This window comes from Bos mutus, chromosome 8 (genome assembly GCF_027580195.1).
Source record: "Bos mutus isolate GX-2022 chromosome 8, NWIPB_WYAK_1.1, whole genome shotgun sequence".
NCBI classification, from domain to species: domain Eukaryota; kingdom Metazoa; phylum Chordata; class Mammalia; order Artiodactyla; family Bovidae; genus Bos; species Bos mutus.
This window is the reverse complement of record NC_091624.1, coordinates 109862563-109875170: the sequence shown is the minus strand read 5'-3', so window position 1 is coordinate 109875170 and position 12608 is coordinate 109862563. Positions and strand designations below refer to the sequence as shown.

The following is a 12608-nucleotide window of genomic DNA, read 5'->3' as shown; positions in this document are numbered from 1 at the left end:
GGCAGAAAGCAAAGAAGAACTAAAGAGCTTCTTGATGAAAGTGAAAGAGGAGAGTGAAAAAGTTGGCTTAAAACTCAATATTCAGAAAACTAGGATCTTGGTATCTGGTTCCATCACTTCATGGCAAATAAATGGGGAAACAGTAGAAACAGTGACAGACTTTATTTTGGGGGACTCCAAAATCACTGCAAATGGTGACTGTAGCCATGAAATTAAAAGATTCTTGCTCCTTGGAAGAAAAGTTATAACCAAGCTAGACAGCATATTAAAAAGCACAGACATTACTTTGTCAACAAAGGCATGACTAGTCAAAGCTATGGTTTTTCCAGTGCTCATGTATGGATGTGAGAGTTGGACTATAAAGAAAGCTAAGTGCCGAAGAGTTGATGCTTTTGAACTGTGGTGTTGGAGAAGACTCTTCAGAGTCCTTTCGACTGCAAGGAGATCCAACTAGTTCATCCTAAAGGAACTCAGTCCTGAATATTCATTGGAAGGACTGATGTTGAAGCTGAAACTCCAATACTTTGGCTACCTGATGTGAAGAACTGACTCATCTGAAAAAGACCCTGATGCTGGGAAAGATTGAAGGTGGGAGGAGATGGGATGACAGAGAATGAGATGGTTGGATGGCATCACTGACTCAATGGACATGAGTCTGAGTAAACTCCAGGAGTTGGTGATGGACAGGGAGGCCTGGCATGCTGCAGTCCATGGGGTCGCAAAGAGTCGGACACAACTGAGTAACTGAACTGATGTGATGATTTTTACTCTGTCAAGATGAACAAAAATCAGTGGGGAAGAACTCCAAAGATAGTAATTTCCTCATCTTTCATAACAGCCATTCAAAACAACATCAGAATTCTACTTTTTTAAACAACTTGCTCATTTTTTAAACAACTTGCTCAAGGTTTAAAATGTTCATTTTTTTTTTTTTTTTTTTACCATTTTAGAGAAAAATGAAAAATTTGTTGTTTCAGGGCTCCCACAAGGTCTGTAAGAAATCAAAGAGGCCCATGATAAAATGAGAAGATGGTTCAGATGAGGTAGAAAAAAGGAACTGTGACCAAATGAATAGACTCACCAGATAAAATTACATCTTATAAATTTGATAAGCCAAGGCTGGAGATTCTGTGAGACACAGGAACTCTCACTCCTTGTAGTCTAGCAATTCCATTCCTAAAATACAGCCACAGGACAGATACCTAGACAAGAATGTCCAGTATAATTCTGCCTGTGACAGTAAAACTCTAAACACAACCTAAGTATTCATAACAGGAAATGGGCTAAACAAATTGTGACACAGCCATAAAGTGCACACAATGAGAAATGCTGCAATGTTACAAGAAAGTTGTAAAGAATGGGCACAACAATACACAGTGACATGGGAAAACGCCCACGAGATATTAAGTGAAAAGAACTAGAAGCAGACATACATACATATGATCCCACCTGTTGCTTTTTTTTTTTTTATTCCACCTGTTCTTAAACATCAAAAGCTACATACTTGTTTGTTCCACAAAGGCACAGAAAACACAGTAAGGAATCAACATGGGATTATTTTCAAAGCTTATCCTTAAGGAATGAGAATGAGCAGAGTGGAAGGAACACGGAGCTTGGGGTCCATGCACGTGTCTACTCCTGAATACACTTCCCATGAGCATTTACTCCTTTAAAGCTAAATGGCGGTAGTAATATAACCTTATTTAAAGGCTGTGCCATCCCTTCTGAACCATTCAGATGTTTCTAAGTAAAACGTCTGAGAGAATATTTGTTGACATACATTTAAACCTTTTCTCTTGAAATACTAAGATCCTGGTGATGAAAGCAAAAAGAAACTAAAAGGTAGATACTAGGGGAAAGATAAAGGAAATTCAAGGCCCTGGGAAGGAAGAGATGGTTAACATTGTACTCTTTACCATGAGCTATAAAGCCTTACTTCACTGTCATCATAAAATAAACTGAGTACTTTATGACATAAGGTGTTAACTGATTCATGTATTTTTTAAAGTATATTCTACTTTAGTAGATAACTTTATTTGGGAACAAGGATACTCTAATTCAGATGCTGAAACTTGTATGTAATAAGAGCCTGAAATGGTCATTTAAACTATCTTCTACTTTCAATCTAGACTATTTTTTTATTTTGCAACTGACAGAAATTTCTGACAATAATGGGAATGAATAAACCACCTTGACCTCCCTTTAGAGAAGCTTTGTCTTACCTTAGTTCCTGCATTACCAAATATAATGGTAGATATTTCCAAAATGGCAATATTTTATAGTATTTTAAGAACCTGAGAATACTTTATATATAATACACATATATATTATATACAAGGTGTATTTAATACAGTATCTCAATATTATAATAATGATGTATACAGGAGAACACTAACAAGCGGGGTACTTTCTAAAATGACAACATTTTCTCAGTGGCAGTGGTGGCAGCACTTAAAGGGAGTTTAGTTTTAAAAGGTGAAGATGACTGTTCCTGCTGTGTCTAAATTTCTGTACTTACCACACTGCCTCTTTACAAGCAACCTCAGTGATGTGACTCAGTACTAAGCTACAAAGGGACAGGGTGGCATTAGTACTATCGGAGAAGAAGGCTGACACTCATATGCATGTGTATTCAAGCAGAAATAATATACTTTTCTTTCTGAGAATAATTCACAAAAAGATCCTTAAAAGGAAAGTAGGCAGCAGTCGTCACAAGGCTTAGGAGTCTGTATCTGACCTTCAAATGATTCTCTATACTGGACAATGTTTGGATGCCGCATGTTTGCTAGCACTGCAACTTCTCTCCTTGATTCTTCCCTCTCTTTATTGGACATCTGAAATAGAAGGGGAAAAATAGTAAATTAAGTAAATAAATGATACAAAAGTCCAACCGAAAGAGAGTGGTTAAAAATAATGTTACCATAAATCACACCCCAAGTAATAAAATATAGCCAGAAGTTAAAAAGAATGAGTTGAATGCACAAAAAGATACATTTTAAGATGTTCAAATCAGATTAAGTTACAGAGCAGTACATGATGTATCTTTTTTAAACACATAAACACCAGCACATGTCACAGAAAAAAGTCTAAAAGGGTTCATAGACTCTTCTGAAGTGAGTGTTTTTCTCTGCAACTACAACAGTCTCTCTTTATGTCATATGTTGCCATACTTTTTTTTTTTTTTGTCTCTAATAATGAATCTGTTTGTAACCAGACTTCTGCTTGGATAACCAAACAAAAAAATACACTTACCCTTGAGATATTAATTTCTTTGATGACATATTGTCTGCCATCTTCTGTAGATCTGACAAGAATGGCTTTTCCGAATGAACCTTCTCCAATCTTCTGTACTCTAATGTATTTCTCCATGGTTCTTTTTCTAAGGCATCTTAACAGATATGCTAGACATACAAAATAAAAATAGTATCAGTTAATACTCCAGTACTTTGGCCACCTCATGCGAAGAGTTGACTCACTGGAAAAGACTCTGATGCTGGGAGGGATTGGGGGCAGGAGGAGAAGGGGACAAAAGAGGATGAGATGGCTGGATGGCATCACTGACTCGATGGACGTGAGTCTGAGTGAACTCCAGGAGTTGGTGATGGATAGGGAGGCCTGGCATGCTGCGATTCATGGGGTCGCAAAGAGTCGGACACGACTGAGCGACTGAACTGAACTGAATTGATCTGAATAGAGATAAACCATGACATCTATAACAATTATAATGTTTAATTCAAATTCTAATGCCTCAGTGACTATTTTTCTTTAAAAATATATATATATAAAATCTACTTGAAGTTAAATAAACCTTACCTCACTTTTACTCATGCAATGTAGGAATAGCTAAAAGGATAAAACTTGTGATATTTAAATTCTATAAGAATACTTTGAAAAGTCAAATACTACATAGACTTGTCACATATGGAGAAAGAAGCTGACTTTTTCCTACAGTAATTATTGTCAGGATTACTTTACTCCCTGCAATAAGAATATAAGTTTAATAAGACTACTTCCTAAACTTATTTGTCTAATCCCCTCTCATTAGACATTTGTTTCCAGTGTTTGCTCTTATAAAAGAACTTCAGATTAAATTTCTGCAACAGAACAAAGCCTGAATATAAAACAACAGCCTTAGGCGCTAAGGAGAAAGCGGTCAAAGTTTAGGGCTGCAAAAATCCTGAGGAGGAGGAAAAAGAACAGAACTAGTCCAAAAATGTGCATGTAAATGCCTCTCCTGTTAGACAGCCCACTCCTAAGCTATGCAACACAAGGCAAGACCAAAACAGATTAGTCCTCACAAATGACTCAAAAATGGAGTTATCAGCAGGAGACTTCAAATAACCTTGATTAATATGTTCAAGAAAATAAGAGGGAACAATGGATAAGTGATTTTTTTTAAAAAAGGAGAATTTCAATGAAGACCTGAAATGTATCTTTACTAAATGAACTCCTAAAAGTAAAATATAAAATATCAGGAATTAAGAACTCATTGCATGGGTGTTACAGCCATTACAGCCAGCAGGATTAAGTAATCTGGAAAACAAACCATCAAAAAATATTGAGGACAGAAAAAATACAGAAGAAACAAAAAGACATGGAAGGAAAAGAAGATTCAATATCAGAAAGATTTTAATTCTTAATCTTTAAATTTAATGCTTCCCTAATATAAACATAAGCTCTGGGTGTGAGGGTGATCAGACAAGCTGATTTTTAAAGTTAACATGAAAAAAAGAGCAAGAATAGCCATAGAAAACTTAAGGGCTCCCCTCATGACTCAGTCAAGAATCTGACTGCAATGCAGGAGACCCAGGTTTGATTCCTGGGTCAGGAAGTTCCTCCGGAGAAGGAAATGGCTACGGACTCTAGTATTCTTGCCTGGAGAATCCCATGGACAGAGGAGCCTGGCAGGCTACAGTCCATGGGGTCAAAAGAGCTGGACATGACTTAGCTACTAAACCACCACCACCACAGCCATGGAAATACTGAAAAAAAAAAAAAAAAGAACAATGAAGGAAGACTTGTTTACCTGATATCAAGAGACATTAGAAAGCTAATTATGAAAGAGGCAAATCACAGGGAGTCTAGAAATACATTAAAAAAAATTTTTTTTTAATTTGGTGGATGACCATGGTTACATTTTAAATCTGAAAGCAAAAGATGGATTTTGAAACAAACAGTATTTTAAAAACTAGGGAACCATGTGGCAAAAAAAAAAAAATTAAATCCATTTTCTTCACTTTATACCAACACAAACTTCAGATGATAAAAGTTAAATGTCCCTCAAATTTTTCTATATGACATCACTCTTTTTAAGTATGTCAACTATGTTCCAGAAAAAGCAGTCTGTTAGTTAAGTTAGACATCTTTCCTCACATGTTACAAGAACATCTTTAAGTCATGAATGTTTAATAAAATGATGTGCACCAAATGTGAAAAATGTTAACAGTATATGATGAAAAACTGTATCCTCAATAATATGGAACTTGAATCAAGCCTTTTCAGCTGCTTCAGCTATTTGACGGACAAGCAAGTTGTCCTAAAGGGAAACACTGGTGAAGAAATGTCAACAGCTTTCAAGAACTTACGGTACTAACTGCAACTATGATCCACACATATAGTTCTCCCAAAATAATAAATCCCATTTTAGACTGAAGGAGAAGGTCAATTTAACTCCTCAATGAGGAAAGGCCCTGTCTCATTTCTCATAATTCAAAAAAGCTGAAGACAAAAATGGGATTCCTACTAGAGCTGGTTCAAAATAATCTCCTTCTCTGAAGTCTAGTCCTCTCTGTAAGACTATTCAGACAATAAACAGTTTCCCTAGTGGAAAGTATGAACATGTAAATGGTTTATATTCATGAGATGATGCCATGTCCACGGGATTACAGTTAAGATTTACCTGGAACACAGTATCAATGCATTATGAAAATGACCTCAAAAGAACTCCCCTGGCCAAGTTCCATAACCTTTACGAAACTCCCAATTGGTGACTCTTAATGTACAAAAACCTATTTTTCCACAAAATAGGCTCCTTATCTCTCACCAAAGGAAAAAAAAAAAGTGCACAATCTTGAAACAGATCTGTGGATCCTCTAATTTCAGACAAATCTAAAACAGAAACAAAGAACTACTCTCTCCACATATGGCTTCCCTCCATGGTCTCTATAATACTGCTGCATCATAAGAAAAGCCCATTGCTGGCAGAGATTGCCAATTATTTTTAATCCTTCAAGGTATCTCCGATGTAATTTACCATGGCAAGAACAACAAAAAAAATCTCTATGTTTTGGGGCGGATCTTACAATAGAGAATAAAAATTAGGCCTATATATTTTTTTTTAAAAGCCTTATGAACTCTAAAAGTATTAGAACTTTCAATGCCATACATGTAGACTGTTTGAAACTACGGGAAGTGGAATGTAAGATTACGAGCTAACCAGTTAACTGCTACTCGTTTTCTAATTAAACCGTGTATGCAATTTAAGACTGGAGACAAGAGATAAGCAACGTAAATGACTTGCTATCGATAACAACACTTATAATATTACTTTAATTTCATGCTCACTATCGCTTTTCTTTTTTATATCGCCTATTAATAACGTCCAAGGATTGCTTAGTAATGCTGTTCCTTAGAGAATTATCATCTCAGTGAGATGAGGCTATTTCCGTGCACCTCAGGGCAGGAGTCCGCAGCCTCCCCAGAAGGAAGTCAGGGCGAGGTCTCCCGCAAGAGAACAACCTCTCAGTTCTGCACGTCACGCCTCCCAGAGCGCCGCTCACCTCAGGACTCAGGCCGTGGGCACCTTCCGGGCCGCCGCCTCCCCCAGGGCTCAGCGAGGCAGAGCCGACCTTCCGCGGTCCAGAAAGCGCATCGGGCCGCAGCCTGCGCCGCCCGGGCCAACGCCCCGGGACACGACTCCGCGTCTCCGGACCGAACCAACCGGTTTCCGAGCCCCTGGCAACGGCGGCAGGGGGAGTGCCCCGGGCGCCGCCCCCAACTTCTCAGCGGCGGCTGCCAGCGGCCTTGTGGGGCGGGCGCATTGGGTCTGGGGGCTCCTTGACGGTTCGTGCCCCCGCCTCGCCACGCGGACACCTGATACTCGGGCGACGTGGAGAAGCGCTTAGAAGTCCCGCCTCAGGACTCCTCACAGGACGCCCCAATACCTCACAGGAGGCAGAGCAGCGGGCGGGGCGCCTCGGCGCGGGCATGTGACGTCAGCGCGCGGACGCGGGCGCTGAGCGGAGGCGGCCGGGAAGGACCTCGGGGCGGGGCCAGGGCGGGGCCAGGGCGGGGCCAGGGCGGGGCCAAGGCGGGGCCAAGGCGGGGGCCAAGGCGGGGCCGGGCTCCGGAGGTGTGGGCGCTGCAGGTGCCGCAGGCTGCGGGAGGAGGGGAGGGAGGCGCAGAGGGACAGGAGCGTCCTCATTCACAGGAGTGAGGCCAGGCGGCAACGGGACCGCTACGCAAGGTGATGTGGAGTAAAGCCTGTTATCGTCCCACACATATGCAAGGGAAAAGGGACTTATTTAGCTTTGTTAGAGATGTCACATTTTTAATAATTATTTGGCTGTTTTGAGTATTTCTTGCTGCATGGGCTTTTCTGAGAGAGAGAGCGGGGGCTACTCTCCAGGTGCAGTGTGCAGCCTTCTCATTGCGGGGGTTTCTCTTGCTGGGGAGGACGAGCTTTAGTAGTTGTGACACAGGGCCCAGTTACTCCGTGGCTTGTTGGATCCGTTCCTCACCAAGGACCTATCTCCTGCACTGGTAGGCGGATTCTTTACCATTAAACCACCAAGGAAGCCCAGGGATGCCACATTTTGAAAACTGATTTTGCTTTAAAAAGCAAGACAAGTGAAATAAATCAAAGACATATACTGTAATGATGTCACATGTGGAATCTAGAAAATAATGTAAACTAGATAATATAAAAGAAAGGAAACTGATGAAAACAAACTATTCATACTAGTTATCAGTGGGGAGAGAAGTGGGGCACGAGAGGGATATGGGATTAAGATGTACAACTACTATGTATACAATAAATAGTAAAAGATACATATTATACAGCACAGGGAAACATAGATATTGTTGGTTAAAACTATAACCGAAATGTAACCTGTAAAAAATTTTAATCAATATGTTGTACACCTGAAACATATGTAATATTGTACACTGGCTGTACCTCAATAAATAAATAGAATGTTTTTAAAAAGCAAGACTAATCCTACTATATTTTGGATGATTAAAGCAAAAGAGTATTTTTAAGTCTTGAATTTTTAATATAACATGGTTTAAAGAGAAAATTAAGAAACAAAGAAAAAACAAATAAGTATAACGTGCTTTTCCACACCTTTACATCTGCTGAGTGTATGTGTTTCTTACTGGTACACTGAAAGGTTCAGTGGTCTAAGTACCCTCCTCCATTGCAGGAGTTTCAAAGATGGAGACAGATTTTTCTGTAATAAGGGATCAGGTTTGGTGTAGTCCTGAATAGCCCTTTGGCTAACTTGCCTTTCTGAGAGTAGCCCAGGATACTGGAGAATCCAAACTTGAAGCTGAAGGAGGATGGTGGTGTGGCTGTCTTAATTCCTCTCCAGGTTGTACCTTTCATACGTGCTGTGTGTAGCTGGCAGAGACACCACAGATTTTGCCAGAGACCTCACATGTAAATGATTCATATATTTGCTTCCAAGAAATCAGTTTTCTTCCCCTCATGTCCTCCACAGCACACCAAAGTCTAAGCCTCTCTGGGTTCTCCTTCAGTGTGATTGAGCCCTGCTTGTATTAAAGAAGCACTCTATTGCTAGCATGGAAATTGAACGTTTTTTGGCTTCTTTGCCAGAAGATGGCACTGCAAGTCATCCAACCTGGCAAGCTAGGCAAGTCACCATTGGTCTATCTCCTCTCTTCCATCTCCATGTGAAACACTTGTTTTCCTCATTTCTGAACTTTTCAGCTAACCTCCTGTGACCCCTCCCACCCCCAGTCAGTAGGAATTTTGGTGTCTGAATGCACAGTGACTCTGGCTCTACCCACATCCCTTTGTTCAGCAAACAATATGAAAACATTGCCAATTACTAACATAAGTAAATTCATTTTGTCGTTTTCATAAAGAATGCTTAGTCAGCTCCTTCTTTAGACTTCTGTCATAAACTATTGGTGAGAACATAAACTGCTAGAGTCTTTGCAGAAGGCATGCTAGCTATAGGCATACCCTAGACAGCAAGTTCACTTCTAAGACAAAGCAACCATTGTTTATAACCAGAAAAACTAAGAGGAATGTAGATGTCTAACAGTATGAAATTGACAATACATTACAATGAAGTCAAACAAAGGAGTATTCTGAAAATATTAAAAGAGTGACTGAGAATTTTTTGACACAGAAAGTTGCCCTTGATGTTGTTGTTATTCAGTCACTAAGTCCAACTCTACAATCCCACGGACTGTGGTATGCCATACTCCTCTGTCCTCCACTATCTCCTGGAGTTTGCTCAAATTCACATGCACTGAGTCGGTGATGCCATCCAACCATCTCATCCTCTGCCGCCCGCTTCTCCTTTTGTCATCAATCTTTCCCAGCGTCAGGGTCTTTTCCAATAATCTGGCTCTTCATAGGGGCTTCCCAGGTGGTGCTAGTGGTAAAGGACCCGCCTGCCAATGCAGAAGGCATAAGAGACACGGGTTCAATCCCTGGGTGGGGAAGATCCCCTGGAGGAGGGCAGAGCAACCCACTCCAGTATTCTTGCCTGGAGAATCCCATGGACAGAGGGTCCTGGTGGACTATAGTCCATGGGGTCACAAAGAGTCGGACACGACTGAAGCAACGTAGCACACACTCAGGCATGGCTCTTCATATCAGGTGACCAAAGTATTGGAGCTTCAGCTTCAACATCAGTCCTTCTAATGAATATTCAGGGTTGATTTCCTTTAGGGTTGACTGGTTTGATCTCCTCGCAGTCCAAGGAACTCTCAAGAGTCTTCTCCAGCACTACAATTTGAAAGCATCAATTCTTGGTGCTCAGCCTTCTTTGTGGTCCAGCTATCACATGCGTATATGACTACTGGTAAAACCACAGCTTTGACTGTATGGACCTTTGTCAGCAAAGTGATGTCTCTGCTTTTTAATATGCTGTCTAGGAGCAAGCATCTTTTAATCTCATTGCTGTCGTCACCATCCACAGTGATTTTAAAGACCAGTTTTTGTTTCCACTTCTTCCCCTGTTATTTGCCCTTGATGTATTGTTGAGTAAATAAAGCAGTTTAGTCTTTACAATGATGGGATGAAGATCAGGCTCTCGCGGCACAGAAAGCTGAACTCGAACTCCGGAGGCACAGAAAGGCAGGAGTTTGCAGCAAAGGAGGCTTTATTGGAGGACTGACTCCAAGCAAGCGGGTGGAGACCAGCCTTAGAGCCACGCCCCCTTGCTGTCTGAGTTCGGTTTTTTAAACGGGAAGGACAAAGACGCTGGGGTCAACCATTGTCTTGTGACATTTCTTAATCGTGGTTTCAGGAGTCAAGACGTCTCTGGTTTATCATTTTCTAGCCAGGTGGTCCATGGCTAGGGGGTCTGTGAGCTCATCTTTCCCTGGAGCAAGCACCTGAGTTGTAGTTAAAGATGGTGTCTATAATAGCAGTGTTAGTGCTTGAACTTCCCTTGTGGCTCAGCTGGTAAAGAATCCGCCTGCAATGTGGGAGACCTGAATTCGATCCCTGGTTTGGGAAGATCCCTTGGAAAAAGGAAAGGCCACCCACTCCAGTATTCTGGTCTGGAGAATTCCTTGGGCTGTATAGTCCATGGGGGTGGCAAAGAGTCAGACATGACTGAGTGACTCTCACTAGTATTTGAACGATGTTCTCAACAGCAGTTTGAGTCATCTGGCTGATGAGTGTTTGGTGGGCACGGAACTGAGGTCAGAGGAGACAAGAAGGGGGATAAAATTTGGGGTAGAGAGATAAATCATAAACTTGGTTAAGGGAACTCGGTTTTAGGGGGACTTGTTTTCATAACCTGAGTTAGAAGGATTATCTGATTATTTCCCTTTCTGATTTACATACCTCTGTAATTTTTATTTCTTTGACAACGAGAATGTGTCTGAGTTTCTTTGATTCTTTTTATTTAAAATTTTTATTGGTTTTTTTTCTTTCAAACAACCAAAAAGTCTTTGTTCTCTGCAACAACCTCTAGACATAAACATGCAAGGTAAAGTCCACATGCAGTCTGTTTCCAGAACTCCCCAGAACAATGAAAATTGTTAATTTTCATGCATATAATCTACATTTTTCTCTAAATTCATGAAAACATAAATGAACTCATGTGCATATATATTAGTTTTGTTTTTTTTTTTCCGGGGTACAGTGATGAAGAGGGTCAGCAGAAAAAGCTGTCTGCTCCATGAAGGTGGATGCCAAGCATGCGACATTCATTTCAGTTTAGTCTCACTTTTTCTTTTTTTTTTTCTTTTTTTTTTTTTAATTAATTTTATTTTATTTTTAAACCTTACATAATTGTATTAGTTTTGCCAAATATCAAAATGATTAGTTTTAATCTTTTAACAAACGAGATTATAGTATAAACATTATTTTGCAACCTGAATTTTTTTTTTTTTTTGTAACCTGAACTTTTTAACAGTACATCATGGACATTTCTGCAGAGATCAACTAATTCTTGTTTATGGTATCAATACTCCATGAGATGGATGTACTGAAATCTATTTAATTAGATCCCACTCAACAGACTTAGAGATGGTTTCCAGTGGCACTGTTCTTTATCTTCATAGACTCTGAAAAGTGAGCTTGCTGGGTCAAAAAGTATGCTTTAAAAAAAAAAAACCTCACTTTAATAGGTACTCCTGTGCTTTGGTCATATTTCTCTGTGCAACAAGCCACCCTAAAGCTTAGTGGCCAAAGGCTCAACAGTGATTTCTTTTTTCTCACAATTCTGAGGCCAGGAAGTCAAACAGGGTTCTTGTGGGTGGTGCTTTTGCTCTTTGTGGTTCCAGCTAGAACCACTCACTCAGTTTCCTGCAACTGCAGACCGTGCTGCCTGGCAGCTCTGCTGCTCCCCTATGTGGGGCGCAGGACACACACAGCCCTGCAGTCTCAGGAGAGCCACACCCCTTTCAGAACAGCTGCCCTCACAGTAAGGGAGAAGTAAACCGTGTGCTCAGTCGTGTCCCACTCTATGCACACCATGGACTGTATCCCGCCAGGCTCCTCTGTCCATGGCATTCTCCAGGAAAGAATACTGGAGTGGGTTGCCATGTCCTCCTCCAGGGGATTTCCCAACCAGAGATTGAACCCATGTCTCTTGCTTTGACAGGCAGATTCTTTACCACTGAACCACCAGAGAAGCCCATAAGTTAGAAATAGACTCTGCCAGTCCTTTTAAAGGTGAGGCCAGGAAAGGGCGAGGTGTCACTTCTGCACATTCCTGGTGAAAAGGAGGCTCAAGGCCAGTCACAATTTATAAGAAGGCAGGGAGTCAAAAGTGGCTGTGTTTGCAGACCATCTACCACTTCCTCTGGATGTTTCTTAATTTTGCAAATTTTTAAAATTTCCTCCATGGGTCTGCCTTTCATACCACTTGCCCCTTTTTCTATTTGAGTATCTTTTT

At 40.7% G+C, this 12608-nt stretch overlaps 1 protein-coding gene across 1 annotated transcript in view; it reads right to left on the bottom strand.

Moving 5' to 3' along the window:
* Positions 1 to 7201, bottom strand: part of NEK1 (NIMA related kinase 1) — a 132849-nt gene extending 125648 nt beyond the window's left edge. Inside the window, 3 exon segments of the mRNA XM_070376046.1 lie at positions 2738 to 2834; positions 3253 to 3401; positions 6780 to 7201. Of these exon segments, the coding sequence (XP_070232147.1) occupies positions 2738 to 2834; positions 3253 to 3369 (214 nt within the window). The 5' untranslated portion in view covers positions 3370 to 3401; positions 6780 to 7201.
* Between the last annotated feature and the right edge of the window lie 5407 nt (positions 7202 to 12608).